The 27,789-nt window shown below is 35.2% G+C and overlaps 3 protein-coding genes and 1 long non-coding RNA gene across 4 annotated transcripts; 3 read left to right on the top strand and 1 right to left on the bottom strand.

Moving 5' to 3' along the window:
* The first annotated feature begins 223 nt into the window (after positions 1–223).
* Positions 224–27,276, top strand: LOC306875323. The gene is made up of 6 exons (XR_013784727.1): positions 224–446; positions 1,325–1,363; positions 1,751–1,818; positions 1,893–1,977; positions 3,100–3,270; positions 26,266–27,276. It is a non-coding gene; the product is annotated as an uncharacterized lncRNA (long non-coding RNA).
* Positions 4,737–9,250, top strand: LOC306874620 (aquaporin-12-like). Its single transcript, XM_079424768.1, has 3 exons — positions 4,737–5,496; positions 8,275–8,391; positions 8,508–9,250. The coding sequence occupies exons 1-3, from the start codon at positions 4,911–4,913 to the stop codon at positions 8,633–8,635; spliced, it is 831 nt and encodes a 276-aa protein (XP_079280894.1). The 5' UTR covers positions 4,737–4,910; the 3' UTR covers positions 8,636–9,250.
* Positions 11,745–16,190, top strand: LOC306875175 (uncharacterized protein). The gene is made up of 4 exons (XM_079425622.1): positions 11,745–11,895; positions 12,331–12,654; positions 12,751–13,077; positions 13,739–16,190. Exons 1-4 carry the CDS (start codon positions 11,769–11,771, stop codon positions 13,843–13,845), a joined length of 885 nt encoding a protein of 294 aa, XP_079281748.1. The 5' UTR covers positions 11,745–11,768; the 3' UTR covers positions 13,846–16,190.
* LOC306875322 (uncharacterized protein) lies at positions 24,154–27,789 on the bottom strand. Its single transcript, XM_079425809.1, has 2 exons — positions 27,676–27,789; positions 24,154–27,234 (listed from the first exon to the last, which is right to left on the bottom strand). The coding sequence occupies exons 1-2, from the start codon at positions 27,722–27,724 to the stop codon at positions 26,234–26,236; spliced, it is 1,050 nt and encodes a 349-aa protein (XP_079281935.1). The 5' UTR covers positions 27,725–27,789; the 3' UTR covers positions 24,154–26,233.

Here is a 27,789-nt window from a genome sequence, read left to right as displayed (position 1 = left end):
TTTAATGTTCCATTCCATCATTTCTATTAGGTTTAAATGGGTCTGAGCATGTCACGTGTTTAGACATGAGTTGCTTTTCTTTTAATGTGTTTTACATTACATTACATTACATTACATTTTTGCCAAAAATTTTACAAACAGTATTAAATACAGCACAGTAAATTTGGGTTGTTTTTCGTGTTCATTTTTTGTTTTGGTTTTAATTTAAATTTGCTTTCCCGCCACTAAAATTCAAACCTCAACGCCAACGGTCGCGAGGACGGCGAGAATCACCACAGGCGGGCGAAGATGATAGTTAGCGATTATTTCTGTAAAAACTGGGCAATTATGATTTGGAATACATTCCTAAACGAAATTCTAACGTGATTTCAGTAATTCGGCGTCGAAATCATCGTTTGGGTGGATATGACGGATATCTGAAGATTATGAACTGCTCCATCGTGTCGGTAAGTTAAGTTCTTACGTTTGGTCGAAAACTGAACTAAATAAGTGTTAAGTTAAAGTTAAAAGGATTTCTGTTAAAGATTTGCTTTTTCAGCTTTATTTTATAAAAACATAATTCATACTAGGCTCGAATGATGGTGCGTACGTTAGCGTTAGCTCAAAAGACGTGACTAGCCTTTATATTTTGACACAAGTATAACGATTTAGTAACGTACTTTATCTTTTACATTAAAGAATAGTGCCTTTATTACAAGAAGATAAGTTATTTTAATCGATTTCACATCGACTTGTTTACACGTCTTGATTAAGATCGTCTACTGAGCTCGGATTCATGATCAAAATAACCAAGTTCTCCAAATAGATCCAGTTTTCTGAATGAAATTTGAGTTTTCTTTGCTTTTGTTTAACTTATGTGAACTGATTAGTTTTTAACAAGTGTCAGTATAGTTTAAAGCGCACTCTAGTGACCACACAATACCAAACATCTTTCTATGTAAGTTTTACGTATTTTCTTGGTAAAATACAGTATTTTAGTGTGCTTTTCTTATGTTTTAATTAGAGGAATCTTTATGGGGTTATTAACTGTCAAATGTTTAAAGTTGATGTTAGATATTGAGCTGTCAACTCAAATCCTTATGTTTGTGAAAACCATTCATATTAAGTAAAAAAAAAAACTAAGGATATTTTAAAAGGTTCAGTTATGCAAAATCATAGTGAAAAATACTGTAATATATTTACTAGTATGATAAACATTAGAAGTGTGACATATAATGGTAAATGCTTGATATGGAGCGCCACCTAGGGGTTGATTAAATACCAGTTGTCTTTGTATATTTGTTGGTCACCTATTTATTCATGTTTTTTTTCTCTCTTTGCAAAGGGGAAGCGGCCCATTGGGATGTTGAGGGGTCTGTTAAAAGTGAGTATTTTAGGCTTGGTCAGCCTTTTAAAATGTACACCAATGCTCGCATGGTAGCACTTTTTAAAATGATTTAATCCATCATTGGATTTAATGCCCATTCAAAATGTCCCGAGCAAATGATGCTTCCATGCGAGCATTGGTGGTTCAGTGGTAGAATTCTCGCCTGCCACGCGGGAGGCCCGGGTTCGATTCCCGGCCAATGCAGCAGCTTCTTTTGAAGATATTTTACACACTTAAACACCAATGCTTGTATTATAAAGTGACTGGGTGCAAACTTAACTTTTTAAGATAGAATCATCTGCTTGTTCGTTCATTCATTCACACAATTGCACATTTTAGTTCAATATTTTGTTAATTTCTCTGTTTGTTGGGTGTTCATTTCAGACCCTGCTTACAAATGATAGCTTTGATGTAAGGAGACCGTAATATTACCGCCGCAATACAACATGAAGGTAAGATTGGAGTCAAAACAGTGTTTTGTTGTTACTGCAACACTACAAAACCTGTTTTTTCTCTTGTTTTTAAGATCTCTCAATCTCAATGCAGTAAGTCAAGCGTAGCAGCAAATGGGGGCAGCAGTGTTTCAACAATCACTCCTCGTTAGTATAGTGGTAAGTATCCCCGCCTGTCACGCGGGAGACCGGGGTTCGATTCCCCGACGGGGAGAAATGCTTTTTTTCTCTCTATGTATGTTCACAAGAAAACTCAATTATAGTCTCCCAATTGTATATCTAAAGATTACCTGTGAATAACATACTTGTTTCAGTCAAGTCAAGTCAAGTCTGCTTTATTATCAATTCTTCCACATGTATAGCACATACATACAGAGAATTGAAATTGCGTTACTCTCAGACCCTTGGTGCATACAGTTAACATTAAACACTGACAGTAGACGTTCAAATACAGATAAATACAGTTTAAACATATGTACATACAACTAGTGTTGCTTTCGTCAGCGAAAATGATGACTAAATATCGTCGTCTTTTGCTTTTACTTACGAAAAGACGCTATTCTTCCAAGATTCAAGATTTTTATTTGTCACATACACAATTATACAGAGTATAACCAGCAGTGAAATGTAGGTCAGGTCCGCTTCAAGGACACTGCAATTATAAAGTATACACATATTAAGAAAAAGAAAAGTAGAAAAAATAAAAAGATAAAAAATACAAATGTTTTCAAAGCTGCTTGTGAATCAATGGTTAAAACAGCTCTACTGTTTAGGCTACTTTGAGCTCTACTTTGAGGCTGGGCTCCGGGGCCGGTTAGCTCAGTTGGTTAGAGCGTGGTGCTAATAACGCCAAGGTCGCGGGTTCGATCCCCGTACGGGCCAATGTATATTTTAACTTTTAAAATCTGCTTCATAATAATAATAATAAGCAAAAGAATTCAGCGGCTCGTGTGGTTTTTGCTGATCAAAGGCATAGTTTAGTTAATTCTGTAACACTTTACAAGGTCTTGATTGTTAGCATTACATAATGTATTTGTTAACGTGCATAACATGAATAATGAGAAATATTTTTTTTTTACATAATTCAAAAATATGTGTTATGTTGGTTGATAAAAATAGCTTTATTGTTGTTGCATTAGTTATTGGTAGCAGTCAATGATGAAGAGATTGGCAAAACGCCCACCAGATGGCAGTATTTCTAATAGACCTGATATAAAACAATGCTAACTGCTTACTGTCAAGAGTAAAAAGTGTGATTATCACTAAAGTATCTTTTCACAGATTAAACCATCAAACAACATAAGTGATATTGAAATCTCCAGCAAAACCAAAACTTCTGCCCCGTGTGAGGCTCGAACTCACGACCTTCAGATTATGAGACTGACGCGCTGCCTACTGCGCCAACGAGGCCTGAGGATGGGGACTGCGAAACCTCTTCATGTTCCTGCAGCTGTAAGTCTCAGCAAACTGGTTTGCATTTCAGTTCTGTCCTTGATTTTGAATATCTGTTCTTTACTTGATACGTTTGTGTTCATATCTGCTACAATCCCAAAAGACAGTTTGTACAAAAACAACCGAGGAACAATAGATAGGTTTAAACAATGAGATTCAACCTCGCCCACTAGAGGGAGCCAAAGCGTACAGCCACTTTAAAGACTAGACCTAAAATGCATAAATTACATTAAAAACAGTATATTTCAAAAGCATATATTAAATGCATATAGTAAAAAAAATTGCATTTAAAATGTATGTAGTAAATAATTGTAGAATGCAATTAAATTTAAATGCACATATTAAAATTTTTTAATTTAAAAGGTATATTAGATTGTAGATTTTAAATTAATATATGATAAACTGTACATTTCAAATGCATATATTAAATAATGATTACATGTTCAAAATGCATATATTACAAATTGTTGATTTAAAAGCATATAATAAATAAAGAGTGTGGATTTAAAATACATGGTTAATAATGATTGTAAATTTAAAATGCATATGCTAAATAAAAATGGTAGATTTCAAATGCATATAATAAATAATAAGTGAAGATTTAAAATACATATATACAACAGGGTTTTGCATTGAAAATGCATAAATTAAATGATTGTATGATTAAAATATTCATTAAAAATTGTACATTTGAAATATATGTATATTATATTATGTGTACATATATTGTACATATTAAATAATTGTAGATTTCAAATGTATATAATTAATAAAAAGTAGAGATTTAATACACATATTAAATAAGTGTTGTAGAATTAAATTACATATATTTAAAAAAAATGTAAAATGCAATTATTAAATAAAAATTGTACATTTAAAATGCAAAGATGAAATTTTTTTTTGATATAAAATGTGTTGTCAAAAAATACATATATTGAACAAGGATTGTACATTTTAAATGCATAAATTAAATTAAAATGTGTAATTTTTAAATGCCTATATTAAATGAGAATTTTATATTTCAAATTCATATATTAAAAAAAATAGTTTTAAAATGCATATATTAAATTTAAAATTCTAGAATTCAAATGCATTTATTAAAAATTGTAGATTTAACATGCATATAATAAAAATAAATATATTAAAAATACATAATATTCAATTAAAAATGCAGATTTAAAATGCATATAACGAATAAAATGTTTAGATTTAAAATACATATATTGAGTAAGGATTGTAGGTTTCAAATGGATTTATACAATTTTTAAAAAAATAAATTTCAAATGCATATATTACAATTTTTTAATTTAAAGGGCATATAATGAAAAAGAGATGCAGATTAAAAATACATATTAACTAAGGATTGTGCGTTTAAAATGCATATACTGAATATATTTGTATAAAGCTGATTGAGCAACAATAGCCTAGTTTAAATGATGAGAGTCAGCCTTGAAAACAACCACTTTTCCAAAGGTGGCCTTGATTAGGTCAGAGTGTTTTTTTGGCCTAAAGTGTGTCTAAAACCCCTTAGATAAGAGCACGGCGTGTCCGTGTGCCACGTTATCACATGCTGTGAGCAAATACAGTGCTGCTGAGCTCAGATCTTTCTTTCTGTCCAGCACAGCCGTCTGAACAGCAGCATGTCAGGCCTTAATGCCTCGCTGGGCTACTTTTTAGCTATAGTCGGTGTGAGCGCGGTCGGGCGGGTGCTTGTTGCGCGCTGGGTGTTCCTGACGGAGTTTATCGCCGCTTTCGCACTCGCCGCCTGCAGACTGGAGGTAGACACCATTGCGGAGGTCGGCCAGTGGGCTGGCGCTCTTGGGCCCGATGTTGCTGTCACTATGCTCTTCATATCCCTCGCTGTCCACGGCGTCGTCATGCAGGGCGCGAGCGGGAACCCGTCGGTGACGCTGATGGGGCTCCTGCAGAAGGACGTGGGTGCCGTGTCGGTCGTCCTCAGTGTGACGGCACAGTTACTCGGTGCGTACGTGGCGCTCCTGGTCGCCGGTAAGTACTGGCAGATGGAGCTGACCGACATGCACATGATCAAGAACCTGATGATGTCCGAGTGCAGCACGTCGCTGCAGGTTTCGCCGCTGCAGGGAGTCTTCGCCGAAGCCCTCGGAGCGCTGACCTTTCACCTGATTTACCTCGTCCTGAAGAACAGGTCGCAGCTGCTACAGATTCCCATATTCGCAGTGCTACTGACGTTCATCGCTTATGCAGGTGATTACTTTTAAAATGCGTATGTTACATACTGATTGTGGATTTAAAATGCATGCATTAAATTAAACACTAGATTTCAAGCACATGTATTAAATAACCATTATATATTTAAAATGCAAATATAAAAAAAAAAACTGAAGATGTATATTAAATAAGGATTTGGGATTTAAAATGCATAATATAAATAACATTTTACATTTAAAATGCAAACATTAAATAATAAATCTAGTTCTAGTTAATTGCATAGAATTTATGCAATTAATTTATCTACATACATGCGTTGCATAAAGATTGTAAATTTAAAATGTATGTATTAAGTAAAGATTGTAGATTTCAAGTGCATATATTAAATTAAAAATGATTGGTAAATATGTATAAAAAAATAAAGATGTGCATTTAAAATGCATGTATTAATTAAAAAAAATCATAGATTTTAAATATAGAGTGCCGATTTAAAACGTATTTATTAAATTAGGATTGTGCATTTAAAATAAATGTTGAATTAAAAATTGTAGCTATATAACAGAAATAATAAGTAAATATTAGATATTTAAAATGTATGTATTAAATAAAAAAATTGATTTAAAATGCATATATGAAACGCATACATTAAGGATTTTGCATTTTAAATGCATATATTAATGATTATAGAATTAAAATGCATATATTAAAAAAATGAAAATGCATATATTTCGAATTGTAGATATAAATTAGGATTGTGCATTAACAATTCATATATTAAAGATTGGAGACTTAAAATGCTTGTATTAAATTAAAAACTACATTAAATAACGATTACATTTTTAGGTGCATATATTAAAATATTGTAGATGTAGAATGCATATATTAAACAAGGATTATGCATTTAAAATGCATATATTAAATAACAATTATAAAACTAAAACGCATACAGTAACATTTTACATTTAGGAATGCATATATTAACTAATGATTCTAGTTCTAGTTAAATAAATGTATTAAAATAACATTGAAGATTGAAAATGCATGCATTAAATAAATGTATTAAATAAATAAAGTGCACGTATTAAATAAAAAATTATAGGTTAAAAATGCATATATTACATTACGATTGTGTATTAAAAATACATTAGAAAACATACAATAATTAAATAATTTAAAATGCAATTATTTAAAATTGTAGATTTTAAATACATGTTAAAATAAAAATTGTAAATTTAAAAAGCATATTTCAAATAAAGACTAGATTTAAAATGCATATAACATAAGAATTGCACGTTGAAATGCAATTGTAGATTTCAAATGCATATATTAAATAAGAATTTAGCATTAAACATGTATGAATTAAATAAGGATTGTAGATCTCAAATGCATGTATTAACACAATTACTAAATTAAAAAATGTAGATTTCAAATGTAACTGGTTTGGAATTACAGAACCACACGTTTATTTACAACGTGCTTTTGCAGTGTTGAGTATTATAGCCAATCACAGTTGAAAGCAATGGCCAGTCAGAGGTGTTTTCTGTAGGTTAGTCAGAATCAGCTCTGAGCTCATTTTTGTTTTTGCAAGTAGAGTTTACACGCTCGCAGATCTACTTATTAGAACGGGAGAGAGAGAAAAGCATACACACAGTGTAAATACGAGATTGATTGTGTAGTTAGTCCTTGATTATATCATTGAGTTTCTGCGTGATAAAGCTCAGCCAGTTGCTCTATAAGAGAAGCCCTTTGCTCGGTTTCTCAACATAATCCATTGACAGTTTGAAGAAAAGTTTTGTTTGTCTAATAGGACTGTGATTGACAGTGATAACTGTAGCAATGGACAGAACAAACTATCTGACAAACTGATGTCAAAAATAGACCTGTGCATTAAGTGATGCTGAGTAACAGAACTACAGCAGTAACAATTCTGTGTTGCTGAATATATTAAGGATAGTTAAAGATATAACTTAAAACACTCTTTTTGATGTGCCCTTTTTAAGGCAATGTTTAAAAATTTTAGATTTTAAATTAAATTTAAAAATATTTCAAAATACTTAATGCATTATTATTTAATTGTACTTGCTATACTAAAGTACAGTACTAAAATTTGTTATAATAGTCATTTTATAATAAATCCAAAAGCAAGAAGTCAAAACTAGGGAGTGGAAATGGCAACTAAGCTAATGAGTGATCCTCTGCTGCCATCTACTGGATATAATGCTAAATTTAGGTAATTGTCATCTTAAAAGTATTTGTTTTCCTCCAGGTTTGTTGGCACATTTTTTCATGTCATCTCCATGAATGAAAAGTTAATCTTTAAAATTAATTTTACAGCACAATTGTAAAGTTAAAAAATAATAAAGGCTTTAAAATAATGTACAAGTATTTAAAAACAAAAATATATTTTTTGGGGGGGGTTGGGGTTGCATGTCTTTGTCACCTTTTTCACCCATGATGCGTTTGCATCCCTGTTTTATATAAAGATTGTAGATTTCCAAATACATATAATGAATAAGAAATGTGTGTCAAAATATTACATTAAATTTAAAATTTCATATTTGAAATTAGGACTGTGCATTTAAAATACATATATTAAATTACACATTATAGATGTATAATGCATATATTAAAACAGATTAAAAATGTAAATACACATTTTATAATTAAAGTGCATTTATAAAGATGGCATATTTCTTAAATTGAAATTTGTAGGTTTAAAATGTATAAAAACCAAGTTCCTCGAGAACCTCTCGACTGTTGATTGGGAATAATGTGGTGACTCCTTCATCCTCACAAATGTCTCTGTTTCATCAGGAAATAACTACACTTCTGGATATGTGAATCCATCCCTGGCTTATGCCATGACATTCACCTGTCCAGGAAACACTTTCCTAGCGTATTCTCTCGTCTACTGGCTCGGGCCTCTGATTGGTGAGTCCTCATACATATCTTTAATACCAAGATAAGCATTAAAATAATAAATGTGGAGAATCATACAGTTCAAACAGTCCAAAAACGGTTGTGTTGTAAATTGTGTATTTTTCCAGGCATGACTCTTGCGCTCTTCCTGTATTTGGGAAACATCCCACTGCTGTTCAGCAGGAATCTGCTTTACTCCAAGAAGGGACGTTTCCGGGTTCCCAAAGGGAAAACCTCTGAAGACAAGAGCAGCTGAAGAGACATAAAAACACGGCACTGGTGTGGTCACTTCATAAACCATATTTTATAGTCACAAAACATATTATGGTTCAACTCTAAATCTGGTACAACATCTCTGGTTACATTTCTCAGCCAGTTTCAGCAAACCCCTCGTCTTGTGTGAAATTTATACTTACATCTACACTGAAAAAATGATACTACATTATTTATTTGAGCTACATTTAAATAAAGAAAAATGTTGAAAGTTAGTCAACTAAATTTGTTTACTTAAATGTAGCTTAAATAAATTGATTGCAAATCAATTTAGTAAATTCAATTAATATTTTTTTTTCAGTGTAAGAGCCAAATAACATTTTTATTAAATATATAGTAAAAATATAAAAATATATATTTAGGGGGAAATGGAATAATCATACAAAAGTACAAGTAACAAAATTGTGATATTGTGTCTGAAAATGCCACTCTGATAAAATATTCAAGGTATGCCACAATGTAATACAATTATTTGTACATATTTCATAATTGCTGTTTGTTTTTTTATTCCGGCCTGTGTAGAAAATACATGAACCAATAAACAATAACATCTGTTATTCTTGATAAGTACTGATAAATAAAGACATTTTTAATATGATATTTGTATATATGATGCACGCATTCTTGATGTACTTGTCTAAATTTATGTTTGGTCTGAGTGCAAAAAACTAAATAGCAAAACTCTTGATTTATGATCATACCTGCAAACTATGAAAACATTTATGTAACATAATTTGCAAAAGCAGACAATTGAAAAGACATCAGACAACAACAAATTCTAACCTTTGACAAAAATATTGATTTTTAATATATTTTAGAATGTTTAAATACATATTCACAGAACATATATCATAAAGTTGCGAGGAGAAGTTGAAATATGAAGAAAAAATTGACTTGAAACTGAACTGAAAATGAAAGTCCCTATGGACCTGGATATACAGGTGCATTTCAATAAATTAGAAAGTCGTGGAAAAGTTCATTTATTTCAGTAATTCAACTCAAATTGTGAAACTCGTGTATTAAATAAATTCAATGCACACAGACTGAAGTAGTTTAAGTCTTTGGTTCTTTTAATTGTGATGATTTAGGCTCACATTTAACAAAAACCCACCAATTCACAATCTCAACAAATTAGAATACTTCATAAGACCAATAAAAAAAGAAAACATTTTTAGTGAATTGTTGGCCTCCTGGAAAGTATGTTCATTTACTGTATATGTACTCAATACTTAGTAGGGGCTCCTTTTGCTTTAATTACTGCCTCAATTCGGCGTGGCATGGAGGTGATCAGTTTGTGGCACTGCTGAGGTGGTATGGAAGCCCAGGTTGCTTTGATAGCGGCCTTCAGGTCATCTGCATTGTTGGGTCTGGTGTTTCTCATCTTCCTCTTGAAATACCAGTCTCAATGGGGTTCAGGTCAGGCAAGTTTGCTGGCCAATCAAGCACAGTAACACCATGGTCATTGAACTACCTTTGGCAGTGTGGGCAGGTGCCAAGTCCTGCTGGAAAATTAAATCAGCATCTCCATAAAGCTTGTCAGCAGAAGGAAGCACGAAGTGCTCTAAAATTTCCTGGTAGATGGCTGCGTTGACTGTGGACTTCAGAAAACACAGTGGACCAACACCAGCAGATGACATGGCAGCCCAAATCATCACTGACTGTGGAAACTTCACACTGGACTTCAAGCAACATGGATTCTGTGCCTCTCCACTCTTCCTCCAGACTCTGGGACCTTGATTTCCAAATGAAATGCAAAATTTACTTTTATCTGAAAAGAGGACTTTGGACCACTGAGCAACAGTCCAGTTCTTTTTCTCCACAGCCCAGGTTAGATGCTTCTGACGTTGTCTCTGGTTCAGAAGTGGCTTGCTAGCCCTTTTCCTGAAGACGTCTGAGCGTGGAGACTCTTGATGCACTGACTCCAGCTTCAGTCCACTCCTTGTGAAGCTCTCACAAGTGTTTGAATCAGCTTTGCTTGACAGTATTCTCAAGCTTGCGGTCATCTCTGTTGCTTGTGCACCTTTTCCTACCCAAATTCTTCTTTCCAGTCAACTTTGCATTTCAGTAATGACCCTCTGTGACTTACCCTCTTTGTGGAGGGCGTCAATGTTCGTCTTCTGGATCATTGCCAAGTCAGCAGTCTTCTCCATTATTGTGGTTTCAAAGAACAAGAGATACCCAGAATTTATACTGTATGTATGGTCATTCATTGAAACTCAAATGTAAATATTCTAATATTTTGAGATACTGATTTTTGACTTTCATGAGCTGTAAGCTCTAATCATCAAAATTAAAACAAAAAAACTTTTGAAATGTTTTACTTTACATGCAATAAATCTAAAATATATGAAAGTTTCACTTTTTTAAATAACTTAAAAGACAAAATGAACTTTTTCACGACATTCTGATTTATTGAGATGCACCTGTATGTGGTCATTGCACCTTCTTTCTTTAAAGTTTTTCCTCTAACTTGCAGATGGCAGTATTCTATCCCTAACACATGGGCCAATATCCAACCTTTTATATTTAATTTAGATAATCATTTAAGTGGTTTTTTCATAAGCCAATTTATGGCGTAGTTGAGTAATTGTGCAGTAAATAGGTAAAACAAAAAAATATATATCCACAGAAACACAGCATAAATGCATAGTTGAGAAGTAAATAAAAACAATGATATATAGTTTATCATATAAAAAAAAAAATATTTCCTTATGCTCTGTAAAAGTTTAGGGTCCATATGACCCCGGAGAACCTAAGCGTAAAGTCAACTTGAGGGGTGATTAGAGACTCCTGAGCTCATGCATTACTGATTGGTTAACCAATCCTTCCCAAGTTATTGTTACTTTCAGTAATATCTCTCTGGATTAACCTTGCTGTATTAGTGGTTTGTGTTGTAGCCTACATTGAAGATGTCACAACAGGAATGGGTTTTCTGCAGTAACACCGACCTCAATACATACATATACGCAAAACGCTGAGTCGGAGTTGTTAATGAGGGCAGTACATCGAGGGCCTATAAGCTTGTGCCTGTGGTTTATTCTGCTTGGTACACAGTATGTTTAAAGCACATTGTGTGGGTGAGGTGTGCTTTCTTCTCACATCCGCAAAGGAACTTCATGAGAAAAACAGACAGCAAAACTGAATTAAGAGTCAGACTGAAAGTGCAGCTTTATCTGGTAACAGCTCCTCAAGTCAGGATGATTTTCTCTTCTCTGTTTACGCTTATCTTATTCATCTTTTCAGGTGAGTCACTGAAAAAAAATATAGTTAATTGGTAGTTTTATCAGATGATTTTGTATTTAATGAAACGCGAGTTAACAATTAATCAACGTTAAGGCCCGTTCACACCACTATAACGAAAACTTTAAAAATCGTTCTGAATTTAAAAGAATATTAGAGTTCACACTAAAACTATAGAAACCATATTGTTTGAATCACTTTCAGAACGTTTTTCAGCTAATAAACAGTTAAAAACATTGACAGCCAATCAGAATCCAACCTGCTTACAAGAGCTCAAGCATTTAAAGCAACAGACCACAAAACTGCATAATAAGCAGAAAGCGCATAGGCGTGAACACTTATCATTCTTGGTGTGAACAGGCCTTCACACATTTTTTTTACAGTGTATACATAATCTGTATGATATGTACTTGAGAATGTGTTTTATATGATCTCCAGGTGTGTTGGGTGCTGCTGATACAAATCAAATAAAGTCCATATCAGTAATGAGGGGAGATTCTGTCACTTTACACACTAATGTTACTGAAGTACACAGAGATGACCTGATACTGTGGACATTTGGATCAAAAGACAATCTAATAGCTGAAATGCATAAGCAGTTTGCCTATATGTATGATAGTAAAGGACATTTCAGCCTGGAACAAAAGACTGGATCTCTGACCATCAGAAACATCAGACCTGAACACTCTGGACTTTATGAACTAACAGCCATCAACATCGGAAGAACCTTATACAAGAGATTCAGTGTTACTGTCAATGCTGGTGAGTTACAGATTACTTTTGTATTTTAGTTTATTTTACATTAACATTTTTTGAAAAAGACACATTTTAATAAATCTGAAATGTCTGTTTATACAGATACTTTGGAAAGAAATGTCGCTTACCTGCCAGTTCCTGTCATCAGCAGAAACGCCTCGCAATGTTCTTCATCATCATCATCATCATCCTCACAGCAGAATTGTTCATTGTTGTGTTCAGTGGTGAATGTGAGTCATGTGACTCTCTCCTGGTACAAAGGAAACAGTTTATTGTCCAGCATCAGTGTGTCTGATCTCAGCATCAGTCTCTCTCTACCTCTGGAGGTGGAATATCAGGATAAAAACACCTACAGCTGTGTGCTCAACAATCCCATCAGCAACCAGACTCAACATCTGGACATCAGTCAACTATGTCACACATGTGCCGGTACGGAAATGTAACGTTACTGTACTTTAGAGAACTGAAGGTGTAAAAGTGTGTTGATAACAACAACTATATCAATGTCTACACCAACAAACAATACCTATAGTGATAACTAAAGTGCCTTGATAACAATAACTATACCAATGTCCACACCAGCAGACAATAACTATATTAGCATCCACAACAACAGACAATAATTATAACGATGACTATATTAGCATCCACATCAACGGACAATAACTAATGATAAAAATATTAGCGTCCACAACTAAGGATAACTAAAACGATAACTGTATTAATGTCCACACTGAAGGACAATAACTATAGCAATAATAAGTAGATTGGTGTACACACCAACGAACAATAACAATATTAGCATCCATACCAATGGACAATAACCATAACAATAACTACATTGCTTAGTTAATGCAAGTTAATTTGTTTTCTAAGCACACTGCAGTTTTTTCGATTGCTGCTTTAAATGCTCAGGTCGGATATTTTTTATCCTTCATCAGCTGTTATGAAAATCACTCTGAAAGGTGATTTTGCAACAATATTATTTTTTTTTTATCAGTATAGTTTAGAAGTGACATACAATTTTTAGTTATATTTATGGTGAAAAAAACGCCTTGATGTTTTAGTGGTGTTCTGTTTCCTCCCTCAGACTCTGTTCACTGTTGCGGTTCTACTGAAGCTGTGATCCGATTGGTCATCTCTGCTCTGGTGGGCGTGGCTACTGTTGCTGCAGTGATTTATGACATCGGATCTTAAAGAGTTCAATACGCCAGGAATACGAGGACACCAGGGCAGCATTCCACTTTAAAGCTTGCAATTTATTTACATTTTTCCCCTTACAAATGAGTTTGATGAGGGGTAAATTAAACTCGATCACTCCATATAAACTTCCCTCGTCCACTTCACGAAGTGGAACCTCCCCTGAGGGGAAGTACTTAGGGAAGTTTGCGAGTATGTGTGTATAAAAGTGAAGTAGAACACAGCCCGAGAGGTTTCTAATCTAACCTCAGATCATAAGATCAGTGATTTCAAATGTCTGTCAGTCTCATTGCTTGCAAATGCTATGTGTGTATCATTATCGCTGCTGAGTCCAAGAAAGAGTCCCTAAATTATAACCTAACCCTTTTCACTGAAGGAATATATTAGTGAGTTTATTAAATCAAATTATGACTAGACTGAACTGGTTGCTATTCCTTAATCAAACAAGCTCTTTCAAACTGAACCATTCAAAGGGCAAGAAGAGCACAAAACCAGTCTTAAGTCGCCGGGGTATATTTGTAGCAATAGCCAACAATACATTGTATGGGTCAAAATTATACATTTTTTTTTATGCCAAAAATCATTAGGATATTAAGTAAAGATCATGTTCCATGAATATATTTTGTAAATTTCTTACCGTAAATATATCAAAACGTAATTTTTGATTAGTAATATGCATTGCTAAACACTTCACTTGGACAACTTTAAAGGCGATTTTGTCTATATTTAGATTTTTTTGCACCCTCAGATTCCAGATTTTGTAAATAGTTGTATCTCGGTCAAATATCGTCCGATCATAACAAACCACAGATCAATGAAAAGCTTATTTATTCAGCTTTCAGATTATGTATAAATCTCAATTTCGAAAAATTGACGCTTAAGACTGGTTTTGTGGTCCAGGGTCACATATGTTGGAATGAACTGTGTAAATAAAACTTTTCTGCCACCTTGTGGTCTATATTAGTCTAATGTCTATCAGTCATTTGGGCTGAATTTTCACTTTGCTATATTATTGAATTAATTTGGTTTTACTCATTTTGTTTTCCAAAGTAAAGCATTAATGCTAGGTCTAAAAATATGCTAAAAATAAATGTACTAAAAATACAGTTTGTTCTTTGTTTTCATGTTATTGGTCTCATCTATGTTATTTTGTGGGGAAAAGTACTTCAAGATGAGGAAAATGCTGTTCTAAGGCGCTCGTATGATTTTCCTATATTGAAAAGTTATGACATTTACCTTCGTTAATTTGTCCGCTGTCTTTTTTTTTAATAAAATGATAGTTATACATTTTGTCTGATCATTCATGTATTTTGTGAAATGCTGTTGATATCTTTTATGAGAATGTCATAAACAGATCTTTTACAACAATGACTATTTAACACAACTGCCAGAAATTTTGCTTATGTAAAGTGCTAATTTTTGAATGGGCGCTCGGGACGTAATTTTTCACTCATGGGAAAAACTGACCACAGAGTGTCTCACAAGAGGACAGCGTTTCAGAAGTAAAAATATTTACTTGACGGTAAATAATAAAAATATAAGACAATAACATTTGTCGTCATAACATTTACATGCAGTTAACATTCTTTTATATGGTTTTTAGACGTCGATCTCACTAATATGCATTTTTAGTAAGCATTGAAATGTGTAAACATTTTGACAATGACAAGATGTACATGTCGAAGTAACAAGTCGAAAGATTATAACATGAAAAAATACCTTTAAAAATCATATTTGTAGAAAAAAAAAGTGTTACACATCTGGAATCATATTAGTGTACTTTTATTTCTCAATAATTTTGAAGAATAGTTTAAGAGCACTTAGGAATTTACATATAAAGTTGAAAAATATTGGTATTTTCAAAAAGCAAAAGGTTTACTACAGTGTTGCATAAAAACCCTTATGAAAATTAACCACGGTTTTACTACAGATTAAACCAAAAAGCATAATTATGATAACCATGGTTTTGCTACACTAAACATAGTTTAACCATGGTACTTGTAGTAAAACTGTGGTAATCAATACACCAAAATAATAATAATACATGGTTACTACCCTTTTAGTTTAATAAAACCATGGTTCATTTTTGGAAGGAAAATTCACAAATGAAGTGCAGGATTTTACTCCTTTATTAATTCTCTTAATTTCATGTGCAATCGGCAACACACTACACATTAAAAACAAAGTTGTTAATAAAAATGTATAAAATAATTCTATGTACGTCCTTCATCTTCATTTGCTACAGACATCAAAAATAACTAGTTGTTCTAAGCAAAATGAACATGTTTTAAACAAACCCAGCCATTTCTACAGGTTCCTGAAATACACATGCAAGCACACACACAAAAAAAAAAAAAAAAGTTGTAAGAAAAAGTACAGAATGATGGAACATATCCTAAAGCAAAATAGCTCAAAATAAAATGTAGATATTGTTCTTTGGGTAACTATTACAGTTGAAACCGTTGGTCCTGAGGATGAACTTTATTCACTGTGACTGTAGATGAGGTTTCTTTGTTTGGACAGATTCATACAGAAGAGATTTTAATTTTTGATGCATTACTGTGTCACGTTTGGTCAGACCTTAAAGTGCTGGATTTGTGATAGTTTTTTGTATGCTTGAGTAGAGAATATGAATGAGTGAAACTCTTCCCGCATGCAGTGCAGTGATATGGTTTCTCTCCAGTGTGAATCCTCTCATGTGATTTCAGATGTCCTGACTGACTGAATCTCTTGTTGCAGTGTGAACACTTGTAAGGTTTCTCTCCAGTGTGGATCCTCTGGTGCAGTTTCAATTGATCAACTGAAATAAAAGTCTTCTCACACTCAAAGCACATATGAGCCTTTTCGCCGGTATGTCTCTTCTGATGAGCTTTGAAATATCGCAGATGTAAAAAACTCTTTCCACACAAAGAACATGAATGTGGTTTCTCCTTTAAATGAACTTTCCGGTGACTCTTTAGGACTTCAGCCCACAAAAATGATTTCCCACATTGATCACATGCATACAGTTTCTCTCCAGTGTGGATGTTCATGTGTTTCTTAAAGACTGATGATTGTCTGAAACTCTTCCCGCACTGATCACATGTGAATGGTTTCTCTCCAGTGTGGATCCTCGTGTGAACCTGGAGACTCTGTTTGCTTGTCAAACTCTTTCCACACTGAGTGCATGTGAAAGATTTCTTCTCTCTTCTTTTCTGTGAATCTTTCTTTTTAGTATGAACGCGACTCAAAACTTTTTCTCCAGTTTTGACATGTTTCTCCTCTTCATTCGGTTTTTCATGCTCCTCGTTTTCTTCAATCAACTCTGAAATGAAAGTTAAATGTTTAATTTTCAGTAAATCACAGAAGTGTGAAATCTGATGGAACAGTGGAAAATAGAAAATAGCTACACACATTTTTTGACCATTTTGATATAATTTTATAAATGATGTGCCTGAAACTTTCCTGGAGTGAGGCACATTGTTCTTACTATTATTACTTATTATTAAACATTAAAAAAATGTTTTAAGCATTACAAACACAAATCCTATGTATGTTTCTCTAGTGAAAACTATTGAGTAGCCTATTAAATCGGCTCCACAAGTTTATACTAGAAAGTAGGGCTGCACGAATAAATCGCATGCGTGTCTCGTCAGTAAAGCCGGTGTTATGGATCAACTGGGGATGGTGTTAACTGGGGGTGTGCGCGTGCACGCTAGTATGTTTACCTGGATTTCCAGCAGATGTTAGATGGCGACAGATTCGTCCCTGAGATATTCCACGGGTCATAGACTAAAAAAAACTTTTTTCACCTGTTGTATACATTGGCATCAAGCATAATAAAGCGTTTTGATTCCGCGGTGTCCGCACATGTCACATGGTTTTAGTGAAGTTTCCCATGCTCCGGAGTCACGCTCACAACCATGTTAACATGGGACATTCCTTTCAATGGATGATCAAACTCTACCACGAGATGAAGTAAAAATGTTAGTATTTTCTTTTCAATATTACTGGATCACATTGTGTCTGTCGTGTGCTGTCATGTGTTCTAATGAACAGATATGGGCCTAGATTAAGTTCAAATTAGCAGTAGGCTACCTAAAACAAACATGAATTGCAAAGTCAATTAATTTTTTATTGACAAGCCTGTTTCATTGAGTTTACGATTGTTCTTAATCAAATTATTTATTTTCTGAGTGATTATATAGAGAGGGGGAGGAGAGGGGAGGGGTGATGAAAAAAAAAAAACAGAGATGAGCTACTTTGGCTTGAGTTTGTATGATTTTGCTGATTTTATTATCCGAGATCTCTAGCTTGTACAGGCAGCTCTGGTGTCTCTCTATCCTCATCATGGATTTATGACTGATCTGAAATCAACATTCTGCGTTGGCTTACAGCTCTGTTCAGAACAATTCTGTATTCAGTTTCTTATAATCATATATTCAACTGAATTAACTTAATTTTATATATACGCTTGTCTGTATATTATGCTCAGTTAGGTGCTTGAATATAAATGTTGTGAATCTGTTTCATTGAACATGTAGAGAACACTTTGTCTAAAGTTAATTCTAAGTTCATGACTCCTGCTTTTCATTTTACATACAGGCCTGGTCTCTTGCCAGACTATACTTGTGTTTCCGACCGTAGAAAACATGTTATGAGCAGAGCAGGATTCAAGCCAAACTCTTTAATACTGTATGTGTGATGAACACAGGAAGGCATTTTTCCACAATATGTGTGAGCGATATATGTCACATGTATGGAATATTTACATTTTTAAGGTGACAGTGATTGACAGGCGTCTAATAAAAGTGAACCATGCTGTAGGATCTTTCTCACTGCCTCATAGCTTCTTTTTCTAGTTTCCATACTGTATTTATTATGAAAGTCCTGTGACAATCACTCAACAGCCACAACTTTTTCATGACTGATAGGCAGAGCATGATACTGTGATGATGAATAATTACATATATGGCTAATATTGCAAAAGACAGTATACACCACTAACCTCATAATCATTTGGATCTTACACAAATATGATACCTCTCTCCCAAACATTAATTAGAATAGGAAAACCAATATTTACTTTATTGCAGACTTCTTGAACTAAAAATATGACACAGAAGTCTGCATCACATCACACTGCATCTTATCTGTGTCACTAATTAGAAATTATATGCATAATGCAAAACTATAGCTTGTTTATCACTCATTCTTTAGCAATATAAAAAGATAGAAAATGAAATGCTTGACATTCCTTTGATCACAGCAATATCGCTGCTCAAATTCATTTACACTAAGTAATATTTTTGAACAACTGCCTACACACGCGTTGCAAAGAAACAAAGTAACACCTTATTTCATGCATTTACCAATAAAAATACAAAACATTCAGAAATAATGTGGAAAGCTTTGAAACCTGTTCCGTTGAAAATTCCCTGTGAGAATCTGTGGAGGTCCAACGTCTGCTGGAAACTCAGGTAAAACTCTTAGCGTGCACTCCCCATTGATCCATAACACCTGTTCTCTTGATTAGTAGTAAATGTCCATCACCTGTTTCAAATGGAGCGGCATTTACTACACAGAAGCAACTATGGTCGCAAGTTCCATCATTACCAATAGAGTTCAATGGAACTAACGACCATAGTTAGCTAACGATGCTTTTGGGAAACGCATCCCAGAGCCGTAGTAAACTAAATCGCGTTCATAATCGAATGCGATTCATCTGCAATTATGAGCGCGATTTCTATGTAGTAATTTGCTGCTTCAACTATATTGCACAGGTCTGTATATTATTCCTATTACAATAAATCAAAATTAGGTTCTCCTGTCTTACTGATGAAGAATAATCACCAACCTGTTTGTTCTTCAGTGTGTTTCATTCTGCAGGGTTCTGGATCTCTCATGTTCTCTCTGTCCTTCAATAAACTCTGTCTCTGCAGATTTCACTTCTTCCTGATGCTCTGATGCTCGTCTTCACTTGTAGACTGATGAGAATATTCCAGCATTTATTGCTGAACTGCAGTGGGAGGAGCTTCACTGAAGGAGTGATTGTTGTGGGAGGAGCTTCACTGAAGGTGTGATTGTTGTGGGAGGAGCTTCCCTGAAGGTGTGATTGTTGTGGGAGGAGCTTCACTGAAGGTGTGATTGTTGTGGGAGGAGCTTCCCTGAAGGTGTGATTGTTGTGGGAGGAGCTTCATTGACACCATAGGTGTGTTCGACTTCATGCAGCGCTGCACAGACCTATCGCTGAGAGTAGCCGCTTGCAGTCGGGGGCGGAATTGAAAGCGGAGATGTGAAGTTGGACACTTTCGCTTCTGGTAGTGATGCTCTCGCGGTGTTTGCATACTCTTATCTCAGATGAAGTAAATAACATGCAATATTTGTCAAATGCACAGACATTTCAGAAATGTTTTCATGAGCAACAGAAACACTTTTTATTTACTGCTTAATACAGGACCATCTGTTCAAGAATAAAGTTCAATATAAATGTATACTATAAATACCAATAAAGTATATTTGCTTTTATCAGTGTTTTTTATTAAATGTGACTCAATATAACATTGCGACTATACAGTAAAAAAAGCTTTTACTGTTCTAAAAACAGATTTGTGAGCAGTATTTTTTATTATTAGCCTATGCAAAAATTATACAAGGGTTTGTACAAGCATATACAACTCACAACAAGTACAAAAACAAATAAACATTCATTAGAATATGTAAAGTGAAACAATTCATGCCAGGGGTAAAATTACAACAATTTAAAGTAACAAAAAGCTTCATAGGTCTTTCTTGCTTTTTTGTTCTTAATTTTATCTAATGTAGTACTATTTAATCTCTTTTATAAAATGTTCAAAGTTTGGCTTAGCTTTAGTGCATTTGTTTCACATGAATGTGATATTTTCCAAGTAAAATAAGGTTTGTGAGCAGTATTGGATTTGAAGATGTTAGAAACACAAGTAATTGTTGTCATGTGGTGAATTTGGCCAATTGTGAAACAGTTGTGTCATTATCAGCGCTCCTGCAGTCGGCTGAGTGAACCGGCTGCTCTCGAAACGCTCTTGTGGTACTTTGATGCCACACGTGACGTGGTGTCTGCGCTGGTTCAAGTCGGAAACATTTTCTAACCGGCATGCACTGCTTCAAGTCAGCCGCCGATCGGTCTGTGCGGCGCTGCATGAAGTCGAACACACATCATGACTGTTCAGTAGGAGGAGCTGATCTGTTAAAATCAATAATAAATCAGTTATATAATTTGCATTATTTTATTACTTTAATTCACACATTTTAAGCATTTGTGTTTCAGTACTGTAAGTTTTTTCAATGAATTGTACACGTTTTATACTTAATTTAAAACAAAAAATATTTTGTTGAACCAGTTTAACATACTGAAATTACTGTGTTAGGTAATATTTAGCAAAAACACATGTTGGCATACTATCTAACAGCAATTTCAATCTGTTAAATTGGTTCAACAAAACATTATTCTTTAAATTGAACTTGTTTTAGTCTTGTTGTATGGACCTGAATTAATTGCGTGAAAAAGTTTTGCTTAATTTGATTAAGTTCACTGAACAAGCTTTTTTTTTGTAGTGCACAATTTCATATACAGTTGTAATGTACTCCATAAGGACAGAGCAAAGAAGACTGAGCTCAGAACTGGCGTTAGCACAGTTATTGGTCATTGAATCAACAAGTTATCAATGAAGCCACCAGCACTTATCTAAGTCTAAGTATTTGTCTGAAATTATTAATAACAACTCCCATTGCCCAAGAACTATTTTCTCCACAATCGATTATGTTCTTAACCCAACAGTAGATGTTTTATTGATGTGTCTGAAACACTGTGTGAAAACCTTTTGACATTTTTTGTGGAGAGGGTAGATAGGTTGAGACCTCAATTTTTGCAATCTGTCTCTGATATCATCGAGAGACCATGGAGCTCTGCAACGTGGTCTAATTTTCAACCTGTTACTATTTCTGCCTGTAAAGATGTCATCAAGCATTTGAGACCCAATGTGTGTCCTTATGATGTTATGCCAGCTCGCTTTTTAAAGCAGGTTGTACACATTGTTGGCTCTGATGTGTTAAATTTTGTTAATCTTAGTAGTTATCTATAATAGTTATCTATAGTCTGAAATGTGCCTTAATAACGCCGATTTAAAAAAAGCCAAATTCAGACACATTGATTTTTTTCTAACTTCAGGCCTGTTTCCAATTTAGCTTTTATGTCCAAAAGTTTTGAGAAAGTTGTACTAGTTCAGCTACACGTCTTTTTGAGATCTAACCAAATCTATGAAATGTTCCAATCCGGTTTCAGGAAATTACACTACAGAATTAGCCCTCTTAGTTTATAATGATATTTTAATGTCAACAGATGCCGGAAATGTTGTTGCTTTGATCTTACTAGACCTAAGCTCAGCTTTAGATTTGGTTGATCACAATTTATTACTTTCTCGTTTAAAAAACTGTGTTGGTCTGAGAGGTACTGTTTTAAATTGGTTCCAGAGCTTCTTTACGAACCGGAAATTCTCTGTACGTACAGGACAATATACTTCTTCTAGTGCTCCTCTGACTTGTGATGTTCCCCAGGGTTCCATTCTTGCCCCAACTTTATTCATGATCTATATGCTGCCGCTGGGTTCTATTTTCAAGAAATATGACATTTCTTTTCACTTATATGCTGATGATACACAGTTGTATCTTTCTTTAAATCCTGGTGATAAAAATGCATCAGCAAAGTTATTTGTATGTATTGAGGAACTTAAATTATGGCTTATGAGTAATTTCTTGACACTTAATGACGGTAAAACTGAGGAGATTCTGTTTGGACCTAGTGATGCTCTATCTTTTAATTCTTATAATCTCGATATTGGTTATTTTGCCCAGTGGATTACTCCTTGTGTAAGGAACCTGGGTGTCTTATTTGATTCCAGTCTAAAGTTTGATAAACAGTTTGGTCAGGACATACTTTTTTCATCTTTGACGTTTGGCTAAAGTTAAAACTCTCCTTTCAACACAGACATTCGAAAAAGTAATTAATGCATTTGTTACATCTAGATTACACTATTGCAATTCACTGTACTATACATAAATCAATCCTCCATGGAGCGATTGCAATTGGTTCAAAATGCAGCAGCCAGGCTAATGACTGGCACGCGTAAATTCCAGCACATTACTCCTATTCTGACCACATTACAGTGGCTACCAGTTAAACTTAGAGTGGAATACAAAATTTTAACATTAGTTTTTAATGCACTTCAGAACCTTGCACCAATCTACCTCATTGAGTTGTTGCAAACACACAAATCCGTGAGGCCACTCAGATCCAGATTTTTGGGAACTTCATCAATTCCTAGGTCCAGATTAAAACACCATGGTGATCGAGCCTTTGCAATTGTTGGTCCTACACTCTGGAACAATCTTCCAGTTGCCATCCGAACAATATCTATCTTACATTTATGCATTTAGCAGATGCTTTTATCCAAAGCGACTTACATTGCATTCAAGTTACAGTTTTACAAGTTACAATTTTATCAGCTCTTGCTTTCCCTGGGAAAGCATCTTTAAAGTTATGCTTAAATCTCATCTTCTTGAGCGATTTGCGGCATTCAGTACCAGCAACATTATCTCTCCAACCCAGATAGCACACGTACGTCTGCAAGATGTCTATTAAAGATCTCTTGGTCTGGAAAGCATCAGCTGTCTACAATCGTCTGATAGACGTCTGTAAGATGTCAGTTTTACATTTAGTCTAAATCATAAACATCTTAAAGACATCTAAAAGGAAACGTCCTGTAGACATATTGCTGATGAGCAAACACTCTAAGAAATACATCTTGCAGATGTAAATGCAGACATCAAATAGATGTCTCAGAGATGTATGTGTGCTATCAGGGAAACATCTAAACAATCATAAAAACGAAAAAATAAAAACACAAATTCAAGATCAGAACATTTCTGAACAAAGTCCAGATCTGAACATTTTCTCTCATCGCCTGCTGTCATAATATAATTGTTTTAGTCAGAAATAAAACTCAGAAATTGCTGCTTAGATATACGGTAAAGAGTGTTTTACAATAGTGTAAATAAATACGTGAAGTCGTCGTCTTCTTTATTTTTAACGGCGGTTGGCATCCAGCTTATTGGTGCATTAATGCGGTAATTACCACCAACATCTGTTCCAGAGTGTGGATCAATCAGTAGGTTTACAATCTAAATCTAGACCAGTGGCTCTCAACCCGCGGCCCGTCACGAATCCAAATGAGGCCCACCTGAATGTTACAGTCTATGTGCTGAACACAATTAAAAAATAACTTTGAGCTTTACAATTTATTATAGTTTTTACATTACATTTACATTTAGTCATTTGGCAGACGCTTTTATCCAAAGCGACTTACAATTGGGGAATACAAAAAGCGATTAATCTTGAAGAGGCAATCAGACAGAGGAAGTGCTCGTAACACCAAGTCTCAGTCATTGTTCAAATAAGTACAAGCTAGTAGGTGGAGAGAAAGATAGAGGGAAAGTTTTTTTTTTTTTTGAGTTTAGGATGAAGTCAAGTACTGCCGAAAGAGATGAGTTTTCAGTTGTTGCTTGAAGGTTGCCAGGGATCCGGCGTTCCGGATAGGGATGGGAAGATTATTCCACCAGCCAAGAATGGTGAACGAGAATGTTCTGGAGAGTGATTTTGAGACTCTGTGATGGTACCACAAGGCGTCGCTCACTAGCAGATCTCAAACTTCTGGAGGGGATGTAGGTTCGTAATAGTGAGTGGAAGTAGGAGGGTGCTGAGTCTGTGGTAGTTCTGTACGCAAGCATCAGTGTCTTGAACTGGATGCGAGCTGCCACTGGTAGCCAGTGCAAGGAGATGAAGAGAGGTGTAACATGCGCTCTTTTGGGCTCGTTGAAGATCAGTCGTGCCGCTGCATTCTGAATCATTTGTAGAGGTTTGATTGTGTTTGATGGCAGACCAGCCAGAAGAGCATTGCAGTAGTCCAGTCTAGAAACAACAAGGGCCTGGACAAGAAGTTGCGCAGCATGCTCTGTCAGAAAGGGCCTGATATTTCTGATGTTGTGTAGTGCAAACCTGCAGGATCGAGCAGTCTTTGCAATGTGCTCTTTGATGGTCAGCTGGTCATCAAAGATTACACCAATATTTCTGACCGATGTTGATGGGGTAATCATTGATGAGCCTAACTGAATCGTGAAGTCATGCCGTAGAGTCGGAGTGGCAGGGAAGACCAGAAGTTCCGTCTTTGCCAGGTTGAGCTGTAGGTGATGTTCTTTCATCCATGCAGAGATGTCCGCCAGGCAGCCTGAGATCCGTGCAGCTACCATTGGGTCATCTGGTTGAAAAGAGAGATAGAGCTGTGTGTCATCGGCGTAGCAGTGATAGGAGAAGCCATGTGCATGTATGATGGGACCCAGCGATGTAGTGTATGTGGAGAAGAGGAGGGGTCCAAGAACTGATCCCTGAGGAACTCCAGTGACCAGTTGATGTGGTTTGGATACCTCCCCTCCCCAGGCCACCCTGAAGGATCTACCGGTGAGATAGGATTCAAACCAGCGAAGTGGAATCCCAGTGATGCCCAGTGATGAGAGTGTAGACAGGAGAATCTGATGATTGACAGTGTCAAAAGCAGCAGAGAGATCCAGCAGAATGAGGACTGACGATTTGGAATCAGCCTTTGCAGTTCGCAGGGCTTCAGTGACAGAGTAGCGCAGTCTCTGTTGAATGGCCACTCCAGAAACCTGACTGTTTAGCATCCAGTTTGTTGTACTGTGAAAGAAACCGCAAGTACAAGTTGATCTTGGTCTCATCTGTCCATAGGATGTTGTTCCAGAACTGTGAAGGCTTTTTTAGATGTCGTTTGGCAAACTCTAATCTGGCCTTCCTGTTTTTGAGGCTCACCAATGGTTTACATCTTGTGGTGAACCCTCTGTATTCACTCTGGTGAAGTCTTCTCTTGATTGTTGACTTTGAAACACTCTCTTGTTTTTACGAGGCTGGATATGTGCGATGCTAACATTCAAAAGCATCAGTTTTCAAAAGTTGATGAAAGCATAATGCGATGCACTTGCTGCCTCAGATAACAGTTCCAGCCGTTCTAATGACAGACAAAACACTCCATTTCCGTCAATCGCTGGTCAAAGACCTTGTTATCTCCACTTCAACTTGAATTTCATATAATGTTAAGTGCATTAAGTGCACACTGATCAGTAAAGTCTGATACAATACCAACGCTGACGATGCAGTGGTGTTTAATTATTGAATTTTTTCCCCTTCATCCTCTTGTGAATCTTGAGACCCTCTTTGTACGTGAAACTCTTTCCACATTGATCACATTCGTACAGCTTCTCTCCAGTGTGGATGTTTATGTGTCGCTGAAGTCTTGCCGATTGTCTAAAACTCTTCCTTCTCTCTTTTCTTGTAAGGTTTCTCTCCAGTGTGGATCCTCTCATGTGATTTCAGATGTCCTGACTGACTGAATCTCTTGTTGCAGTGTGAACACTTGTAAGGTTTCTCTCCAGTGTGGATCCTCTCATGTGATTTCAGATGTCCTGAATGACTGAATCTCTTGTTGCAGTGTGAACACTTGTAAGGTTTCTCTCCAGTGTGGATCATCTGGTGCAGTTTCAAATGTTGAGCTGTAATAAAAGTCTTCTCACACTCAAAGCACATATATTCTCTCACACCAGTGTGTATTTTCTGATGTCGTTTTAAATTCTGCAGAAGTGAAAAACTCTTTCCACAGAAAGAACATGAATGTGGTTTCTCCTTTGAATGAACACTCAGGTGCTCCTTCAGGTTTGAAGCCCTCAAAAATGTTTTTCCACACTGATCACATTCATACAGTTTCTCTCCAGTGTAGATGATCATGTGTTCCTTAAGGCTTGATGATTTTGTGAAACCCTTCCCGCACTGATCACATGTGAATGTTTTCTCTCCAGTGTGGATGATCATGTGGTTCTTAAGGTGTGATGATTTTGTGAAACCCTTCCCGCACTGATCACATGTGAACGGTTTCTCTCCAGTGTGGATCCTCATGTGGTTCTTAAGGCTTGATGAATGTGTGAAACTCTTCCTGCACTGATCACATGTGAACGGTTTCTCTCCAGTGTGGATGCTCATGTGTTTCTTAAGGGTTGATGATTGTGTGAAACTCATCCCACACTGATCACATGTGAATGGTTTCTCTCCAGTGTGAATCCTCATGTGAAGTTTGAGACTATATTTGCTTGTCAAACTCTTTCCACACTGAGTGCAGGTGAAAGATTTCTCATCTCTTCTTTTCTTTAAATCTTTCTGTTTGGTTTGAGAGCGACTCAAAGGTTTTTCTCCAGTTTTGACATGTTTCTCCTCTTCATTCAGTTCTTCATGCTCCTTGTTTTCTTCAATCAACTCTGAAGTAAAAAATAAATAAATGAAAAAATTCAGTAAATTGTAAAAAAAAAAAACAGTGAAATGTGAAAATAAAGGACATGAAAGTGAACCCTGATGTATTATTATTATTTTTATATGTATTATTGTAACTATTACTTAATAATTATAAAATATTTTTAAACAATTGAGGCACAATTTTGTACCTTGTTTCTGTAGTGAGAATAAATATGTTTGATCAACTACACAATTATCTAACATAAATCAATGTATGTTGAAAAATAAATAAAATGTTTCAAGTATAAAGTTTATAAAAAGTGCCTTTGTCATTTGCTGCTTCAGCTAAATTATTGCACAGCTTTTACAATTTTTCCTACTGCAACAACAAATCTAAAACTGCTTGAAGCTTTATAACATTATTGTTCCTCAGCTTCATTGAAGAAGGATGAAGAATAAACACCAACCTGTTTGTTCTTCAGTGTGTTTCATTCTGCAGGGTTCTGGATCTCTCATGTTCTCTCTGTCCTTCAATAAACTCTGTCTCTGCAGATTTCACTTCTTCCTGATGCTCTGAAGCT

This window comes from Barbus barbus (genome assembly GCF_936440315.1).
Source record: "Barbus barbus genome assembly, chromosome: 9".
Classification (NCBI taxonomy): Eukaryota; Metazoa; Chordata; class Actinopteri; order Cypriniformes; family Cyprinidae; genus Barbus; species Barbus barbus.
Note: the sequence above shows the minus strand (reverse complement) of the source record. Positions and strands in the feature narration are given on the sequence as shown.

Bases quoted from the DNA above. Each gene is read 5' to 3' on its own strand.
- LOC306875322 (XM_079425809.1), bottom strand. From the start codon at position 27,724: ATGAGAGATCCAGAACCCTGCAGAATGAAACACACTGAAGAACAAACA. The intron at 27,235-27,675 runs GTTGGTGTTTAT...TTTTTACTTCAG, and splicing joins ACACACTGAAGAACAAACAG to AGTTGATTGAAGAAAACAAG.
- LOC306875175 (XM_079425622.1), top strand. From the start codon at position 11,769: ATGAGAAAAACAGACAGCAAAACTGAATTAAGAGTCAGACTGAAAGTG. The intron at 12,655-12,750 runs GTGAGTTACAGA...CTGTTTATACAG, and splicing joins CAGTGTTACTGTCAATGCTG to ATACTTTGGAAAGAAATGTC. The intron at 13,078-13,738 runs GTACGGAAATGT...TTCCTCCCTCAG, and splicing joins ACTATGTCACACATGTGCCG to ACTCTGTTCACTGTTGCGGT.
- LOC306874620 (XM_079424768.1), top strand. From the start codon at position 4,911: ATGTCAGGCCTTAATGCCTCGCTGGGCTACTTTTTAGCTATAGTCGGT. The intron at 5,497-8,274 runs GTGATTACTTTT...CTGTTTCATCAG, and splicing joins GACGTTCATCGCTTATGCAG to GAAATAACTACACTTCTGGA. The intron at 8,392-8,507 runs GTGAGTCCTCAT...GTATTTTTCCAG, and splicing joins CTGGCTCGGGCCTCTGATTG to GCATGACTCTTGCGCTCTTC.